The 20030-nt window shown below is 41.8% G+C and overlaps 1 protein-coding gene and 1 long non-coding RNA gene across 2 annotated transcripts in view; one reads left to right on the top strand and one right to left on the bottom strand.

Annotated features, from left to right (window-relative positions):
- Positions 1 to 6307: 6307 nt before the first annotated feature.
- On the bottom strand, positions 6308 to 11526 carry LOC102560969 (uncharacterized). The gene is made up of 3 exons (XR_363679.3): positions 11445 to 11526; positions 11223 to 11306; positions 6308 to 10692 (listed from the first exon to the last, which is right to left on the bottom strand). It is a non-coding gene; the product is annotated as an uncharacterized LOC102560969 (long non-coding RNA).
- PRKG1 (protein kinase cGMP-dependent 1) overlaps positions 11232 to 20030 on the top strand; it is a 1124099-nt gene continuing 1115300 nt past the window's right edge. The window contains exon 1 of the mRNA XM_019484295.2: positions 11232 to 11497. Within this exon, the coding sequence (XP_019339840.1) occupies positions 11232 to 11497 (266 nt within the window). The remainder of the gene's footprint in view (positions 11498 to 20030) is intronic.

Raw genomic sequence — 20030 nt, 5'->3', positions numbered from 1 at the left:
CAGGAGGTGTGTGTGTGTGTGGGGTGGGGGTGCTTTAATTAGCAAGCTGTGCTAATTAAAAACACTCGAGTGTCACATGTATCAGCATCCCTGCACTGATAAATGGTGGCGGGGTTCTTTGAACTAAAGCTCAGCTTTAGTTCAAAGCGCCCCGCCACCATTTTTTAGCAAGGGGACACTGATACATGTGACACTAGAGTCTGCTGGAGCATGTTAATTTCTGTGCTCCAACAGACTTGATTAATTGAGTCTGCTCCAATGCGCTGGATTTCCTTAACGTAATTCCTTAAACTACTGTAAGAGGGTCACTTTTTTCTATGTACGTTTATATGACAATTCCTTAAGATACACTGAAAAGCAATTTCAAAGTATGTTTGATCCAAATTCTTCCTTAAATCTTGAAGCAATTGTGAGCGGTTTCAGAGGCATCCACCAGAAAGGGTGAGAACACCTTTTATTGAAAGCTAAAAGAGATCTATATTATGAAGTATTATATTGCCATGATGATTTGATTTACAGATCATGGATCATATAACATTTGAACAGATTCTAAGCACTTTACTATATTTACCTAGTTCCAAACTTTTTTTCTTAAACGCCATAGGTTGACTTTGAAGCCATGTTTGTTTTATAGGCTCATAATTTGTGAATGAAGATTAAAAAAAAAAAAAGTGTACTTCTAACACTGGGAATCAAAATAAAAGCAAAAGTATTGATTTTATAAAAACCCAGAGTCACCTTTGATTTTCTGTTAAAGTTACACTAAAGGATTACTGGCAGGGTTTCTAACTGGATAATTACAGCCATAGACTGAGTAATGTCTGCGTGCTGTTGTCTTGTAAAGTGATCTCCTTTTATTAGAGGAATTTTGAATGAAACATGGAGGCGCTGGTTCTTCCTGGTTCAATATCTGGCATATTCTACATATCTACTTTCCGTAGACTATTTTCTACAGTGCTGAATGACAGGGATGAAGTTTAGAACCAAGAATATGTTCTGGCATCAATATCACTTTCAGGAAGTATATTAAAAGATGTCACTTTTGTGGGGGTTGGGAGGGGAGGGAGAAATCTGTCCTCTTGAATATTCCTATGTACATTCAATTTAATAGTGAAAGCATGATACACGTTTATTGAAAAAAGTCATTTGCAGATAATTAAGTCTGGATTAATGTTTCTGAAAAAATTGCCATTGAATCTCAAGGTTTGATGAGAGTTGTTTCTTGGTAGACAAAGTGGACAACTAATTGTTTTGGTTATTTATAGATCAGTCTCAAAATATTGAAATGTAGTTTGAATTGGTTGGTAAATGATTTTATGTTGGCATTGTTGCTGCCTTTAAACCTGCAGTTTTAAAGCAGGCATTCCTCCCCCACTTGATACTTACCATAGGAAATAACTATAACTGTATAGAAATTATTAGGAATATTTGACTTTTTAAAATGACAACTATGATGCATCAGTGAATGAAATCACTTTTTCCCGTATACAGCACAAGAATTCTTTGCTGTCACCATCACTAAAATGATTTCTAGACTTGATTGCTCTTTATCTAACTTTCACTATAGATTAGACAAGCTATTTGGAAGCAAATCTTGCACTCTGTTTATTATTAGACATTCTGTATGCTGCTGTGGAAGCCAGAAGAGGTTTTTTGAACTCTTCTTCTGTAGCAAGGGGAGGGAATATTCTGTTCTGAAACTATAATGGACTTCTGGGTATGTTTGATAGCTTGCTAAATGCAATCCATTTTGAAACTGAAAATAGACAAATATTTGTTGCTGTGATGATTATTTTGTTCTTTTGGTAAGTAGATAAACCAGATTAGAACTGCCCTGACTACTTATATTGGAAGTAAGGAATGTCATTCTCTCCTAGCTAACCTGTCAGACTTTTTTGGCTTTCTTCTGAATCCAGATACACTCAGTGCTGACTGTGAGATGCAGATTTGTATTCTTTCCAACTGGTTAAGATCAATGGTGAAGGTATGGATTAGTTCTCTGCAGGATGGCAGGATCTCATTTATATAAGCTATAAAATCTCAAACTTAATGAAAATGGAGACAATGTGCTTTGTGTTGTGTCTCTTTTAAAGGGATGATATTGAGAAGGTGGTGGGTGCACAGTTCCAGTCCTATTTGGATCAGATTAGTGTTAATCCACATTTCAAATTCTGCCATGCACAGAGATGGCTGTAATCAATTTGGTACACTAAATTCTCCTACAAGTAGAAAACAAGCACCTGCCATTGCTGATAATGTTAGTTCCATTCAGTTTCTTTTGACTCAGTTAATAGCTGAACTTTCTCATCAGTAGGTGGATTCGTTAAATAAAGTTGAAGTATCAAAATCTGGTGATAGGCATTTGATGATATTATTCAAATGTTTCCCACCTAGAATTCTGAAGCCCCTGATAGATGTTACATTTATTACATGATCAGTATATTAATTGCATGGTCAATTGTAGCTTGCCACAGGTGCAAACAATTTTTGGTATGATAAAATATCAAGCCAGCCACAAAGATGTTTCACATAAAATTGAGATTGGGGAGCCACCCCCTGACCTTGTACTCCCTGCCTCCACATGCATCCCAACCGCATGTACAGCTGTTGAACATGCGGACGCAGGGGGAACCCAAGAGGAGGAAGTCGTTCCTTGATCTCAGGCTCCCCATGTGCTGGGGACTTTAGAAGGTGCACATGCAGCCTAAGAAGGGAAGGCTGATATCAGGCAGTTCCTCCCTGATCTCAGGCTTCTTGCATTTTGGTTTACCCACGGGAAGTGCTGTATTGGAAAATGCAATCTGGGATCATGGTAGAGGTGATATATTTTATTAGACCAACAATACTTTTGCAAAACATTTCTTTAATTGCAAGCTTTCAGGCACAAACACACCCTTCATCAGGCATTGGAGAAAAGATGGTAAAATTCTGCTGGGTAGAAATAAAAGTTCATATATCATAGGATTTCACAGAGGAGTCAATACATGGAAAATTCCTCTGAGCAGGCAGGTCTTATCTGTTAAAGAGTCTCTCACCTCTCTTGTGAGGTTCTGTGATGATGCAAATTAGTTTGAACAAAGGCAGGCAGACTATCTCAGGTTTCAGGTGGTCATAGTTGCTTCCTTCCTTAGGAAAATATGAGGATTTCATTTAAAAAATGGTGATTGAAAAATGGTGATTCTGGGCTCTGTGCACTGGCAGAAGCTCGATAGGATTGGACAAATTTTACCTGAGATCCCAGAAATCATGCCTCTTGCCATGCATGTCTGGCATGGCAGGATGAGTGATTTTTGTTTTCTGGGATAAAATTCAGCGGGTCTCATTGTGCTCTTAAATTAATATCTGCCAAGGACTTGAAAGACTCTTGTTCCTTCTATATGTATACAAGATGTCACTAGTATCTTTAAGGGGATAATGAAGAGTGGCTGATCATGTACAATTCTCTGATTCCTTTTAATGTTGCTCCCTTACGTGATGCCATTTGTCTGTGTAACTAGGTACAGTCTCTTATCTGTAGATTAGATACAGGAGCTTTTAAGCTTAACCTAGTAATGTTTATGGGTAGGAAATGTAACTATTTGAATATTTGGGATGTGGGAGAGTAGCATGCAGTATAGGCCTTTAATTTAATAGTCCTATATGAACTGAAGTCTCAGTATTGAAGCCTCTGTTGAAATCTATTCTTACCTGGGACTCTTCTGATATTGACCTTGAAGCTGTAGCAGTTGCAAAACAGTAGCATTCACTTTCCATGATTTGTAGGGAGTGTCAGTAAGCTAAAGATGCAGTTCAAATCCATATAGTTGACATATGTATATATAACCCATAATCCAGGTCAAAAGCAGCCAGTGAGTATGTTTCCTTCTGTTCCTCCGAAACAACTAAGGGAAGCTGGGACGTTAATATGGACATGTGGCAGACTTGCTCGTTCCCTTAAAGAGTGATGTTAACAAGTTCTACGTGTGCAACAGAACAGGTTAAAATTTAAAATTTTACATTTTAAAATTACCAATTTTTTGGGGCATGACCTCCAGTCCATTCTTCAACACAACACTGCTTCAGTGAGATTTTACCTGATAAAGGCCTGCTACATAGTGTACTATATTAGGAATTGAAGTGACAGAAAGCAGAGCTTCTCAAACTAAGAAAACTTGGCGGTACCTGAGTGTTACGACAAACTCTCTTGTGACTTTTTCAACCTTATAAGGGAAGCCCACTCCTCCCAATTTGCATGTGATCCTCTCAGGCTAAAAATTCAAAATTAATAAAATGATCTCGGTTTCCACTACTTAGTAAAAGGTTTCACTTATCTTCTTTGACCGTTTAATTGTTCTCTGTTCTATCCCCTAGCTAGGAAACCTGGGAAGGGGGGGAAAGACTGAGAGAGAATGTCAGCAATATTGTCAATCCTAAGCATTAAAAAATATTTAACTCCTTTAAACATGATATTTAAAATATATAAATGTATCCTTTTATTTGCCTTCTATCTTTAGGTTTGTAGAGCGCACCTGTGCAATGTGGCATTTCAACAGTAGCGCATGCTTATGAATACGGTCTCCCGCATTCTACAGTGATGGGGCCTCAGCTGATACAGCAGGAAGTGACAGTTAGGGGTCTGTCCAACTTGAGGAGGCAGGTGGCTGATTTTGCAGGCGAATTGTGATTGTGGGGCTGTCTTACGTGGCCCCACCCCTCACCACCGATTGGTGGAGAGGGGTAGGGCTGCATGACAGGCAGCCTTCTCAGCCAATCAATCAGCAGCACAGGATGGGGTAACTGCCATTTTGTCTGCTTCCCTTCAGGCAGCTACCCTCTCTGCTTCCTCCTCCCAGCAGGATGTGTGGCTGGGCAATGCTGTAGCATCTACTCCACTCCTTTTTCTCCAGCTTTTAATTCTCATTTGCTGTCTATGTCCATTTTAATTCCATTTCCCCCCCCGTCCCATTATCTTTTACCTAGTAATATTTTTGTTCCTGAATGCTGCCTTATTGTATTTTATTTCTGCTGGTAATAGTCTCCTAACCCTCCCTCTGTTTTCTCCTGCCTCCTTTCTTCTCTGCCTTCTGCTTCCACCTTCCCTCTGACTACTCGAAATTTCCTGTCCTGCTTCTTCCTCCTGCTTGACTCCCAGTACTCCTGACAACTAGTCCCTGCATCCCCATAAAATCCCATATCTCCCTTCACCTCTAAGATCATTTGAGTAGAAGGCTGAAGAGCTGATAATCTGTTTCACCGAAATGTGTCAAGGTAAGGCAATGTGGCATTTCAACAATAGCGCATGCTTATGAATACTGTCTCCCATATTCTACAGTGATGGGGCCTCAGCTGATATAGCAGGAAGTGATAAAATATGAGCTCCACTGAAATAAAGTGGGAAAAGTGGTGTGATTTACACTATTTTGTTTAAACCTATATGTGAAGTTCAGAGTGAAAACAGGTCCCATGAAAGGGTGAGTGACTTGTGGTAGAAGTAGGTAAAGATATGGCTTTTATTGTGAAGAGGCACTGGAGAAGGGGCTTTCAATGAGGGGGTACCCCAGCTACTTCCTTTTGTTTCCTGTTGCAGGAAAGTGTTGTTCGTTGTGGAAAGGAGCTCGTTGAACCCTGTCAAGTGTGAGCTAATCCCATAAAAGTGATAGAGCACAGGGCAAGGGGTAGGGAAGTGTACAAGGCTGAAGTAGGAGCCTACATTACACTCTCCTGGGTCCTAGCAGCTGCCATATGTATTGCAGTGACCTTTACTTTTTCTTTTGATGATTGGGGGGGTTGTGAGCCTCAATCTGAAAACTCTTTCTGTGGATGAGTATGTGTTCATTTATACAGAATATGCATGATTTATGTTAAAAATGAAGATTCCTTGTAGTATGCAGTAACATAACTAAAGGGGGAGGGAAGTGGGACACCAGCCCCCTAGCATCGACTTTGGGGGGACAGAGGGGGAAGGGCAAAAATAGCAGCTGCTGCCACCAGTGGCAATAACCAGGCTACTGCTGCTGCTACTGCCCATGGTGCAGAACTACCCTGCTATGCCTTTGATGTCTTGTTAGGTAGAAGTATAACTTACATTCAGATTATCAGTTAAGTTATTCCTAGGGTCCAAACTCCTTCAAGCAAAGAACTTCTTTTGTGTGTGGGGGGCTGGTAGGGGGGAGCATAAATTACTGGGTGTGTACTAGGTGCCTATGGGGCATTATATAATGTAGGTGATATAAGACATAATGTATACAAATGTAGGTGTTGCCTCAAGTAAGTGAGGGGGAATCTTCCTTCTTTTCCTGATGTATTTTATGTATCTTGAAAAAGGACATCAAACCACTTATATTTATTTTCAGTTTCCTCTATGAGTAGTTTTAAGAAAGCTTTTGGAAAAAACAGTCTTTAAAATGGTTAATGTGACTCAGTTAAACTGGAATTGCATGTAGTATTCAGTTTTTCAAGGTGAAAATGGACATGCATTGTATAGATGGTACAGTGCATACCTCAGTGGAGCTCAAGAGGCTCTTCATGATGTATAATGCTGTATATCCTCCTAAATAATGCGTTTGATCATGTCAAGTCATTGGCAAAACTCTTTTTACCCTTCAGGGAGAGCACAAAAGTTTCAGATACATTTATCTTCTAACAAGGGCATGGAATTGCTATATTTAACACAGTACACAAAATACAACCAACACTAAATGGTATGCTTAATGATAATTTTTTTAAAAAGGTGATGCTAACAGAAACTAGATTTCATTGCTTTTGTGATTTGTCCCAGAATTTCACACACACACATTTTAAAATACCTAATTGCTAGCAGTTTTTTTTACAAAATTAATACAACTATAGACAACTTCAGGCCAAGGATTAGAGACTGTATTTTGCTAAGTATAGGCAAATGTCTGTCTTATCTTCTGTGTTGCAAGTCCTTCAGGGCAGGCACACACTCCTATTCCATGGTTGTATGGAACCTTGAGGAGCTTCATTTGACTCTGATGACACCTGAATTCTTGACCATTGCATGTTGGGTGTTTTATTTCACTGGCATTTCCAGAAGTAAGGAGAGAGATTACTAGAAGAGAATTAGTAGTGCAAGTTTCCACCTAATTTATAAACTGGTGCATTATGTTTTAAAACTTTCTTTGAAAAACAAGAACTTAAGAAAAAATATTTCACAAAATCCAAACAGAAAAAAATCTTTAAGTTGACAATCTGCCTTGCTTCCAATTATCTGGTACTGTACTAAGGCCCCTGATAGACCTTACGCTTGTTAATCATGTCTTGAGCTTTGACCCAGTCACATGTTCATTCAATTAATGATGCGATAAAACAGAGAATAAACCATAAATTTATTACACAACATGTGTGTAATAACTTTTTGGCTGGTTCCCATACACCTTAAACTGAACTTGTGACCATTGCTTCCACCCTCAGGAGCACACTGGAGCCTTTCAAAACTCCAGTGCCCTGCTGAGGCTAGGGGTGCCAGTCAGCTGATCAGGGCTCCCAGCCAGGGGAGGACATGGAGCCCTTGGTTCTCTTAAGGAGCTCCCCCCACAGTCACCTAGCTGGGGCTTACAGTCACAGGAATGCTGGGGAGGCAAGCTTGCTATTTGCCAGGGCAGGAGAAGACCAGGATCATGAACCCTGGTTTCCCCTGAAATATGGTTCAATTCTACCAACTGCACCTTCTGCCATGCATGTGTGGGATGGCAGGAGGCAAGACTGTTGGGTTTGTGCATCAGATCCTATTGCACATTTAATTTAACATCTGCCAGTGGTTTGCTTTATACAGAACTACAACTTACTTCAATACAATATTTCCCCAAATACAAACTGCAGTGCTGTACCCTAAGCTTCTATTTTAAAAATATTTTATAGTTTTAAATGTTTTTCAACTAAGCTTTGCATCAAGGACAGGGATAGTAATTATTATCTCTCTTTTGCATTGAGTAATATACTCACTAAACAATTATAAAATTGTTCCTTTAAAATTGTAGTTAAGCGTATACAGTAAAAGAAATAAAAATGATCAGCAAGCTATTTTCGATTTCTTTATAAGTGTACCTTTTTACCTGCTTTGTGGTTTCAATTTCGCATGCTGTTGAGACAAAAAAGAAAAAACAATTTGCGTGTATCTTGAGTTATAGTTGTACACAAGATGGCGCTGTTTTCCTTTTAATAAGTATGAAACAAAATGAGGGCTTCAGGGGTCTGTCACAGATTTACATTTATTCCCAGTTCTGCTGTTTCAACAAGTGTGAAACAAAACTTTAAAGAACTCCATTACTAGCTTATTTTTATGATTTTTTTAAAAAAAATCTAAATTCTGATTTTTAAAAAAACTTTTAAGAGATATATTTCAATTGGCAAATTTGGGTGAGTTAAAGCAAAATTAATTTCTCATGAGAATTTAAAAATAGCTAAATGAAGACTGCCAACTTTCATTTCCTAAGTTTAAAAATAGAAAAATGAAAATAGCCTTCTTTCTGTAAAGTGCTTGAAAAAGTAAGGTGTTATGTTTGTTTGTTTTGACCCCCTCTTTTTCTCTCCCAGCTTTCTTCCATGTTCATGTGCAGAATTTTTTATGGATAGGCTTTGCATCAGAAATACCAGCTGTCTCAGATTCTTTCTTTCCATGCATATACCTGCCTGCTACTTGTCATCTTTTCTGTTTGAATTTTATTATTTATATTACTGGTGAGCAATTTCCTAGATGGCCTTCACAAAAACTGTGAAACTAACAATGCACAATCTGCAGTCATGTGCCTAATATAAAGAAACTTAAAAAGTGGAAAAAATCCTTCTCTTTCATCTTTTTGTTATGGATATATCTTAAGGGATTACTGGAAACAATAGTAAGCACACACTATTCATGTAGAAATATGATTTCCAGTTGTAATGTATCCTTCTAAAGTTTTCATAAAAGTGTATGTGCAGTGGTCAATTCCTAACATATGTGGTAAGGTTGAAATCCTGACCTCATGAAGGTCACTGGTAAAACTCCCATTGACTTCAAAGGGGCTAGGATTTCACCCTAAAGATGCATATTTGCTATTGTTGTTTGGGACTAAGTACAGGTATTCTACAGACCATATATACAACTTCTGATTGTATTTATGCTGATGTAAATCCTAGGAAATCCCACTGACATCAGTACAGTTGCATATGTTTTTTCCTATATAAGAGAATCTAGCTTAGCAAAAATGAAGTGGTAATAAGAGCTAGGAGTATGTTTCCATGCACTGTGATAATGCTTATAGCCTATCAATACATTTACTACAAATATATACAGAATTCTCTAGCTACAGAATCAACATATACATTTTCAAGAACTCTTCCAGCCAATATTTGTGGCTTTTGTAGTATTAAAAGCATATACTGCTGTTGTAGTATTAAAAACATTGGTATAACAGGAGAAACAACTATGTACCTAGAACACAATACCTTTGTATCTAGAGTTAAGTAGCTTTATTAAGTAGAAATTATTCAACAACATCTTGTATTACAATATAGATACTCCTATTTTAGGTGGGGATGTAAGGTGTAATTTGATTCAATAGTAATGTTATTCATAGATGCATATGATCGAAGCTGGCAGACTGCCAGGATCCACAGCAGTGACCCCGTTTAGACGGGACAAGTGTGGGGGGGAGAAGGAGTAATGTTGTTTGTAAATTTCAGTAGTAAACTGATAAATCATCAAGAGACACTTTCAGAATAAGAGTTGGCAAAATGTATTGTTTCATAGATTTATCTATGTTCTCAGCTGAAGTATCTATCTACTCCCCACCTCTTCCATACAATTACATCACTGGAGCCCTGTTAGTGCTTGATGAATTTTTAAGCAATTTCATTTAAGTGTGTATTTCTGAAAGGTGAAACCATGCTTATCCTTTTTGGTGCTGTATTTGAGGCATCCTCTATTTTTTCCAAGTGGCAAACAGTATCTACTACAGTGGCAGGCAGTTATTTTGGGCAGAGGGCCACTTACTGAGTTTTGGCAAGCCATCTAGTGCCGCATGATAGGCAGCCAGGGGCGAATAAATATTAATTTTCTAAATTTTTTAGGGGCCTTGCAGGCCAGATAGAATGGCCTTGTGGGCTGCATCTGGCCCCTGGGCTGCATTTTGCCCACCCTGATCTACTATCAATAAAGTTTAAAGGGCACTGGAAACTGCCACAACAGTTCTCAGCACTCCTTTGTATCAGCTGGCGTGAGTGAAAAGGATGGAGCACGGTCTCATCAGCAATCCCTTGATTTGAGGATGATTTCTACTATTGATGGGTCTTGAAGTGACTTAAGAATCCAATTCTTGAGCCACAGACCTGTTTGCAAAAGTTGCAGGTCTTTCTGCAAAGGAGAGTAGGCTGTTGGCCAGGATTTCTCTCTTTTTCCTTCCTCTGCTTGCTCTTCTCTGCTTCAGGGGCAAGATGCTTTACCTTAAAATGGGCAGCTGCTTGGTTGAGGTTGCGGCACCATTGGAGGTGGTCAGCAGGCAGCTCAAGTCATCAGTAGCATCTTGCACTTAACACCTTCGCGTTGGTCGTCTTTTGGCTGGCGAGCAAAACAGGGCACACCAATTTCAGCCCTGCCTCTGAAGCTCGGTATCTTGTTGCGATTCTGGTGTCCGAGGGCATCCAAGTAGCAGCGCTCGTGACCAGGCCGTTCCAGTACAACCAGCTAGGCTGCTATACCACACACATGAGCAGCTGTAAGAGATGGTGGGGGAGAAAAGAGAGAACAGATTGGTGCAGGTTATTAGCCGGAGACACTTTAATATTTATGAAGTGCTCTTTTTCTTTTTTTTTTTAATCCCAAGTCTTGGGATCCAGTTACAGAGCTGCGTCACCCTGCCGATCACATGGTCATTGTTGCTATTTCAAGGATCAAGACTTGGAGAGTGGCACAAAGCTCCCCCCCCCTTCTTTTGTGCCCCTGAGTGCTGGGCAGGGCTGGATGGAGGCAGAGCGGCTGCTGTGATCACACCCGCTTCAGGCTGGCCGGCCCGCCTCTCCCTGCTCATGGAGTGCAGCGGGCGGCTCTCACGGGCGGGAGGGCAGCTCTAATTGGTTTCTCAATGAGAGATAATCACCTCGTCCCAGGAGAGGCTCCGGATTAGCACTCAGCCGCTCTCCTCTCCGCGGGTTTCAGACTTCGCCTCCCGCTGCCTCCGCGCCCAGCTCAGCGCAGCCCAGCCCAGCCCCGCCGGCAGCCCTCACCGCTTCCCTCCCGGACTCACCCCGGCACCATGAGCGAGCTGGAGGGCGACTTTGCTAAGCTGCTGCTGCTGAAGGAGGAGAGGATCCGCGAGCTGGAGCAGCGCCTGTCGGACAAGGACGAGGAGATCCAGGAGCTGAAGCGGAGGCTGCACAAGTGCCAGTCCGTGCTGCCCGTGCCCAGCCCGCACATCGGGCCCCGCACCACGCGGGCGCAGGGCATCTCCGCCGAGCCGCAGACCTACCGCTCCTTCCACGACCTGCGCCAGGCCTTCCGCAAGTTCACCAAGTGCGAGAGGTACGAGCCCGGCGCCCGCGGGGGCGGCCCGGGGGCCTGGGCCCGGGCCCGGCCTGCTCCGTGCCGGCATGGGATGGGATGGGATGGGATGGGATGGGATGGGATGGGGGCGGCGGGCTGGCGGCGGCAGCAGCCCCGGACACCGGAGAAGCCCCATCGATCGGCTCCGGCGGCAGGAAGCGCCGAGCGCATTAGGGGCTTTTAGGCGCGGCGCGCGCTGAGCACAAAGTGCGGGCGGCAGCAGATCCGGCGTCCCAGGAGGCGCCCCCTCCCCTCCCCTCCCCTCCCCTCCGCTGCCCGGGCCCTGGCCCGCGCCCGGGGACAGGACCCGCCCGCGGGAGGAGGGGGCGGGGGCAGCGGCCCCGGGACCAGCGCTGGCTCGCAGGCACGTCCCGCCCGCACCGCCACACGGCTGGGATGCAGGGTTGGGGTTGCACGACTCCCTCCCCTCTTCTTCTTTAGCACTTGGAGACTCCCTCCCCTCCCCTCCCCGGGCCGCTTTTAAGAAACGCTCTTCACAAAAGGTTGCTTTGGGAGCAAGCCCGAGCCTTTCATTCAGTGGCTCCTTGGCTGGGCTTCACGGTGGCTTTTTAATTGCTGCCTGAGGACTGGGGTTATTCCTGAGGTGACAGTCCTACTTTCCAGGCTGAGCGGGGTTCCAGCCGGCTTGAAAGGGAGCCCTGTGCATCTCCAGTTCACGCTCCCTCGGGCTTGGCCCGGCTTCAAGTGATAAGTGTCAACCGTGGGGCATTTCCAGGTGAAGAGCCTTGCCGAGTCAGAAGTGGCCCCTCGCACCCCTCTGCTGGGCCCTGCAGTGGGACAAGCTGGGACGAGGAAGGCGCTTCTACTTGCACAGACTCGCTATTCATCCCATGAGATCTGTCCAAGCAGATTTTGCTTGCAATGCGCTTTGCAAGCATGTCCCCACTTCCTCCTCTTTCTGGTTTACACTAAGACGGAGGGTAAATTTTTTCCGCTTGGTCTTGGGCCCATGCTTTCCAATGGAAGCCATAACGTTTATTTTCATCAGGATGACTCACTGTCATGTAAAGAGTTATGGCGAGAATAATATATGGGCATGGCAATGGTTGGAACCGGGGAGTTGAGGGAGGATGATCCAGGACATCTTAAAACTACAGTGTATATTTAATAGTAATACCAAAGAGGAATACCTCGTTTTGGTCAGGGAAATGCAGCATATTACCTATGGATTTTCATTTGGAAAGCAGGTGTTGCTAAAAAGAGGGTGTGCCCTTCAAATTTGTCACATCATAAATGCTTTAGTCTTTCAATGTTGGTCCTGTTATGGATTCTGATGCTAAAACTTGAAGCAGTTTTTGATGGGTTTATTGGGGCTGTAACAGACGGCTTTATTGAGTAACTGGGTCTGCAATAATATAGCCTCAAGCATTATGTCCATTGACAGATGTAAAGGCTACAATGTCTGCTTTAATGCCTTCTCTTTTTTTTTAATTGCTACAGAACCTGGAGCTTTCCCATTAATTGGGAAATAGATATACTGTAAATGTCTTGTTTCCATTTAGTAGTTAGACACTGTCTAATAGAAAATTGTTTATATTGTTGCTGAAACTGCATTGCTCCATGTTTAAAACAGTAATAAAATATTCTAAAATCTGAAAATAGTGCTAAAAGAGTTCAATGGAAATTTGAACTGTAAACATATATAATTGTTTTACTCAAATGCCTGTTTCAGAGGAATGATTTATGTTTGTCAGAGGAACAATTAATATGAAGACCTCCATAAGTAATTAATTGTATACAACATCACCAAGTACAGTGTGAAAAGGGGATCTAGATCCTCTGCATATTTCAGGAACATGAGGGTACTACTGAAAATATTACTTAAAAATCCTGCTGATTGATGATTAAGCACTATGGCACTTCAGAAATTTCTCATATGAATCTGACAGATTGATGGAAATTTAAAGGACAGTTTGAATCTATCATATGAATTGCCCTGTATATCAACCTGCTATTCGATGAATGTGACAGCTGTACAGTTAGGGTGCTTGTGTTTTGCACGCACATGTGGGAGGGTGAGGGACAGAGAGAGAAAATATGCTTCGGAAGTGGTGTCCTTTTCCCAAGTTAAACCAAACTCATCCTCTCTTTACAGTGCTGTTTTGAGAAATATAGAAGATGCTTTCTTTCACAGGAGCTATATGTGGTCTTCTGCACTGCATCAATTGCAAATACTTGAAGATCTAGCTTTATTTCAATTGGGTGGAAACATTCATAAAGCAATAATTTTGGGTCATGGGGGCACCCTATTCAGATTTGTAAGAGTTCCTTCAGAAAGCTTTTTTTGGGCTAGACATCTTTTTATAAAACGTGACAATGTGGCCAAAATCAAGAGCCTGATCTTTTCTTTCTCTTCCACCCACTTTCTCAAAAGCACACGATCTTGGTGTATTCTTTGACTTGGCTCTCTCTTTTCATCCGCCCCACCCCTGTTCATGTTGTCAGAACTCTTATTCTAAGCCCTTATTGTTATTATTTTACATTAACTTCTGTAATTGCCGCTTCTCTGGCTTTGTACTACACATAGAAAACTGAAACTTGATTATGGTGACAGGTTGTGATCTCTTCTACCGACTGGCTAAGAATTATGCACATCCTATTATATCTGTAACCTTATCTCTTTTGCCCCAAGCTGTCCCACTTATTTTTCTCATCCATCTGCTATGCACTGTCTTGTAGTGTATTTATCTAGTGTACCTCACGGGTACATACTGTTTTATTATGGTTATGTTTTTTGGCAAATGGTTGAAATGAGATGCATGTGTGTGGTGTGTGCTTTACCTATGTAGGCTTGTGAGAGTACTATTGTTCTCATTCACAGAGTGGCAAGTAAGTATTTCAGCACATCCTGTATCAGTGAAAAGGCTTAAAAAGCTTACAAAGAAACATGAAAATGACATGGAAATATGTAGGGTTTAAAGTAATAGCAGGACTTAATGGTTCAAGGAAAATTTTATTTTCAGTCATAAGTTACTGGTTTCATATTCGTACCCATTTTGTAGGTTTTAGGAGTTTTTGGAGTTTGTCAAGATTTGTCTGCCACTGATGTATCAAAAATGTATAGTCCTGTGATGCAGCTGGGTCCTTGCTCTGTGGTGTCTCAGAATGTATGTTCCAAAATCTCAGTAGCTTTTTAAATTGCTCTACCAAACAAGTACACATTGAATTCATTTTCTGTCACCCTTTTTTAGTATTATTGCTTCCCAAATTATTTCCCTTATTGACTTTTTTTTTGAGAATGATCCCCTTTTGGAGCTCATTCCTGTCAAAATGCTTCTGTTTTATTATAGGAGTTGCACAGGCTCAGAAATTTAGTGGTTCAGATGCCATTTATTTAATGCATGTGTTCCCAGTCTCTCTCTAATATATTCTGTGTAGTTTTTTCAATTCTTAATGATAGCTACACTGTTTCCATACCATTACTTTGTTCTTAGTGGTGATTGTCACACTTACAGAATTGAGAAATATGAGTTTTAATTAATGTTTGTTCCATGTCATTAATGAAGTTCATTAAACAAAGCTGAGCTGGATTTTGATCCTTGCAGCATCTACTGAAAAACTCTTCCCCAATAATTCCAAATTTATGTTTTTATTGCAACCTTCTGCACCTCCCACCGCTCCTCCCCCTTGAAGGTTTTCGGACAGCTAACATTATTGGTGGCTTGTAAGCTAATTTCTATAATTCTCTGGGAGGGATATACATTCATATATCAGATATAATCTTCAGTATATATTAATTAAAAAAAATATATTTCTATACCTACTTTTAAGCAAGGTCTCAACTGACTATACCATAGTTCTTTAGCGCTAACAGTTCATTTGGAGAATTCAGTACATGTTGTTCTTCTAAAATCTGGAGACTACTTCTATATAGTAAAAGCCAATTTAAGCCCAGATTGACAACACTCCAATCTTACATTTTAGAATTGTTTTAATGTAGTACCATTGGAAGTATTTTTATTGACTTTTGTGAGTTTTGGGTTAGGCCCTTAATACTTCTGTTCACTGAAGGAACACTGAGAATTAACTACCATGTATTTACTTTTTCTTTATAGCAAACATCTTTACAATCCATACAAACTAAAATCCTCAAGTGTTAAATGATATTAAACAATGCTGACATTTCAAAAAAGTAGTTAAATCTTTTTTTTAATGTAAGCATCAACAGCACATTTTATACCTACAAGTGGTATTTGGCAGGACATTGAGATTGGTGTCTGTTTTGTTTTGTTTCACGTAGTTTAAAGAAGTTAGTTGTTTTTTTTTTAAAGATTCAGTATGAGCAGTAGAAAGATGATCTGTTTTATTTGCATGCAAGTCTTTTTTCTAATCATGTGTATGTTAAAGATTTGTACCTTTAAGACAGGAACAAGATTAAGTAGTACTTGTTTTCACATAATAAAAGTTATGTTATGTGCAGATATCCTGGGTGTCTCTTAAGAATATCACTTCAAACTATTACAGTCCCTGAATAATATAATGTAATTGTGATGAGGAAAAGGAAGGCATAGTTGTATATGTTTCTGTAGGTTTGTGGATATTCCGGTAAAAAAACAATCTTGTCAACTTTACAAATGGTAAACTCTCTTAGAAGGTGGCTTTTACTGTAAGATAGGAGTAGACCAGTGGTTTTCAACCCCTGGGGGTCTGCAGACTGCAAAAAATGACTGATCAATCAAAAGTATGTGAATACCTCCACTTACAATTCAAGGGGGTCCACACCTCCATTCGAAATTTCCAAGGTTGAAAACCACTGGAGTAGACCTACAGTATTATGGGCACTGCTGGAAAAATAATGAATGATTTTCCAACTCGGGTGGCGCTCAGGTGAAGTACCCAAAGATTGGAAGAAGGCCAGCGTGCTGCCCATCTTCAAGAAAGGGAGGAAAGTAGATACAGGGAACTACAGGCCAATCAGCTTGACCTGAATCCCTGGAAAGATTTTGGAAAAAAATATCAGAGACCATTATTGACAAATTGGCTGATGGCAACATCCTGAGGGACAACCAGCATGGGTTTGTTGTGGGTAGGTCTTTCCTGACCAATCTCATCTCCTTCTATGACCAGGTGACGTATCACCTGGACAAGGGAGAAGAGATTGACGTCATATATCTGGACTTTAAAAAAGCCTTTGTTCTGATTCCTCATGAACTCCTCATGGAAAAATTAGTCAACTGCAGCCTTGGCTACATCACAGTCCGATGGCTGGGGAATTGGCTCTGAGGTTGGACCCAGAGAGTGGTAGTTGACAGAAGTGAATCATTATGGTGCTCTGTGACCAGTGGTGTCCCCCAAGCCTCTGTCCTTGGGCCCATACTTTTTAACATCTTTATTAATGATGTGGACATTGGTTTGAGAAGCGGACTGGCTAAGTTCGCCAATGACACCAAACTTTGGGGTAAAGCATCCATACCTGAGGATAGGCTGGTGATCCAGGCTGACTATGACAGGCTTAGAAGGTGGGCAGATAAAAACCTGATGACATTAAATATGGAAAAATGCAAGGTACTCCACCTCGGGGGGGGGGGGGAGGGGGGAACCTGCATCATGCTTATAGGCTCGGCAGTGCTATTCTTGCTAGCACCATGGCTGTAAGGGACTTGGGGGGTCATGATTTGACCACAAGACGACTGTGAGCCACCAATGGGATGTTGCAGCTGGTCAAGTGAACAAAACTCTGGCTTGCATCCATAGATGCTTCTCAAGTAAATCTCAGGATGTCATCCTCCCTCTGTACTTGGCCTTTGTGAGGCTGCAGATGGTGTACTGCATCCAATTCTGGGCTCCACAATTTTAAAAGGATGTGGAAAAGCTTGAGAGAGTCCAGAGGAGAGCCATGCTCATGATCAGAGGACAAGAGAACAGACCTTATGATGAGAGGCTGAGAGCTATGGGACTCTTCAGCCTGGAAAAGCACAGGCTCTGGGGTGACCCGGTGGCTTCCTATAAATATATAAGGGGCATATATCAGGATCTGGGGGAACACCTGTTCACCAGAGTGCCCCAAGGGGTGACAAGGTCAAATGGACACAAACTCCTCAAAGACCATTTTAGGCTGGACATAAGGAAAAACTTCTTTACTGTCCCAGCCCCAAGGCCTGGAATAGACTCCCTGCAGAGGTGGTGCAAGCACTGACTCTGGACTCTTTTAAGAAACATTTGGACACTCTTATCTTGCTGGGATCCTTTGACCCTAGCTGACTTCCTGCCCCTGGGGCAGGAGGCTGGACTCGATGATCTTCCGAGGTCCCTTCCAGCCCTAATGTCTATGCATTTTTTTGTAAGTATTGTGTAACTATTTTATTTTTATGATTTCTCTTCTGAATGTATATACATTCATGATACCCAAGGAGGGCCACCAGCTACTAGCTGAAGCTGAAAAGATCCAGCACTTTGAGTTGTTGTATATCCGCATCTATATGAAAAATGAAGGAGAAAACAGTTCCCAATTTTTTTTCTTCTTCTTTGTTATAGCTATTTATCTAGCAATTAGATAGTACTGTCGTCTGGGCAGTTTGCTAATGCTTGACAGATAGTATACTATTCCTGGTTGCTAAGCAAAACTCTTAGGTACTCTGTAACCACTAAATGTGCCTTTTCATGTACAATACAATCAGGTAGGTCTAAAGATGCTGATAGAGGCCCAGTGGAAGCTCTATAACAGTCTGACTTCTGTGATTTAGGAGTACTTTGCAAATCCAGCCAGGTGCCTATTTTTATTTTTTGGCATCTGGGTGCTTTTAAAAATTGTCCCTTATTGTACAAACCATCATCACTGGTAAAAATCCATGGACAGATACAGGCATTTTGTCTGCTTGCAGATGTTAAAAAACAAAACAAACAAAAAAGCCCCCACACTTTACCTGAAAAAGGGGTGCATTACTTTGGCCTGGCTCCACAGTGTCTGTACAGATTGGGTGCTTCAGTGGGGCTTTTTGTCGCTTTTATCTAAAGGTGATTCAATCAGCTATTAAATAAATGCACCAAAAAAGTCCCACTAAAGTACCCGATCTATATAGGTATTGGGTGAGCTGGGTCCAACTAACACAATGCCTCTTCTGGGCATGCACTGGGCTCGGCTCTGTGCAGGAGCATGCCTGGTTTACAGTAAAAAACACTGCTTTCTTTTTTTTAAAAAAGTCTTCAAGCAGCCTATGTTTCTACCAGGAGAATCGCAGCTCTCCTGGTAGAAACCATGAGTGTACGGGTATTCACATATTTTCTCCTGGAACAAAACTGTGAATTCTGGGAGAAAAATAACCCATCCCCCACCTGGTTGAGTTTGCTCCTGGAAGAAAAAATGTCTGCACAGTTCCCCATTACTTGACTCCTAGAAACCAAGTGGAATCAATTGGTAGTAAAAGGCTCTGATGCCTTCTGGAGACTGGTGTGACTGTCTAGAGAAGGTGCAAAGGGGAAGCTTCTTCGTTGCCTCCAGTTCATTATTCTGGATGTAACAGCACACCCTGTCCTGTTACTAGAGAATCAAAGTAAGAGTAAGGAATTTACACCTTCTAGGTTTGCTGCTGGGAGGCTGGAAGAGGCAGGACTCAGGGATATAAGCCCAGCTCCAGGAGCAGAGCTGGGTGCAGTCTGATCTGGACAGAGTTGGAGGCAGGATTTCCTGGCTAGGAGCTATTCCAAGTAGGACTGGGAACTGGTAAATAGGCCCAGGAGGGCTGTGGTAAGAATAATTACAACAGTTTGGGGTGGGAGCCAGAGAAGACCCAGGGAAAGGCACCTTGGCTGGGGCCAATTGCAAGGGGACCAGTCTGTCTGGGGCTTATTGCAGGAGCAGAATGGGTAGGAATATTTAGATAACAAGGCCAGGTGCATGTCCTGGCCTGGCCCAAACTGTTTTGTTCCAGTGTACTCGGGGAACCAAAGTGAGGGAATCCAGCCTGCTCAGCTGCCGAACGGGGCAAGAGACCATGTTGAACCATAGGGGAACCGGGCAAAGGTAGCCCAGAGATGTTCATGTAGAGAGAGATGCCTCAAGTTGTTTCTCTCCTATAATATGGAGGATCTACTTCCTAATTTTCGTTATCATCAAGTTGTGGGTGGCAAGAGGTCGGCGGGGATTTCTTAGTGGAGTGAGAACAAGCCCAAAGAAACTAGACCTATTGCTGCAGGTTATTTGAGGACAACAGAGTTGGACTGAGGAGATAGTGTGGCTTCAGATGCAGCAGTCAGAGACTTAACAGGCCTTATAGCATACCACAAAAGCTGGTAGGAACCTCTCTGTCTCAGACCCAGAAGAAGCCTGGAAGGAATTGAGATGCTTTGTTTTGGAGTGCATGACATGAGAGGATGATCCTGAAGCATTCTTGGAGGCATTTGATGCGTCTCTGGGACAGGTAGTTTGGGAAGGGTGGAGGCAGATATTTCAGCAGCTGCAGGTACACATAATTGAAATTAAAAAATGCTGGAAAGAGGAATAAGAGAATCAGAGCTACTGACAGATTCTGATTATTCCCATGCTGAAGTAAGA

Source organism: Alligator mississippiensis, chromosome 6 (assembly GCF_030867095.1).
Source record: "Alligator mississippiensis isolate rAllMis1 chromosome 6, rAllMis1, whole genome shotgun sequence".
Taxonomy (NCBI): Eukaryota; Metazoa; Chordata; order Crocodylia; family Alligatoridae; genus Alligator; species Alligator mississippiensis.
The sequence above is the reverse complement of the archived record's forward strand: the minus strand, read 5'-3'. Positions and strand labels throughout refer to the sequence as shown.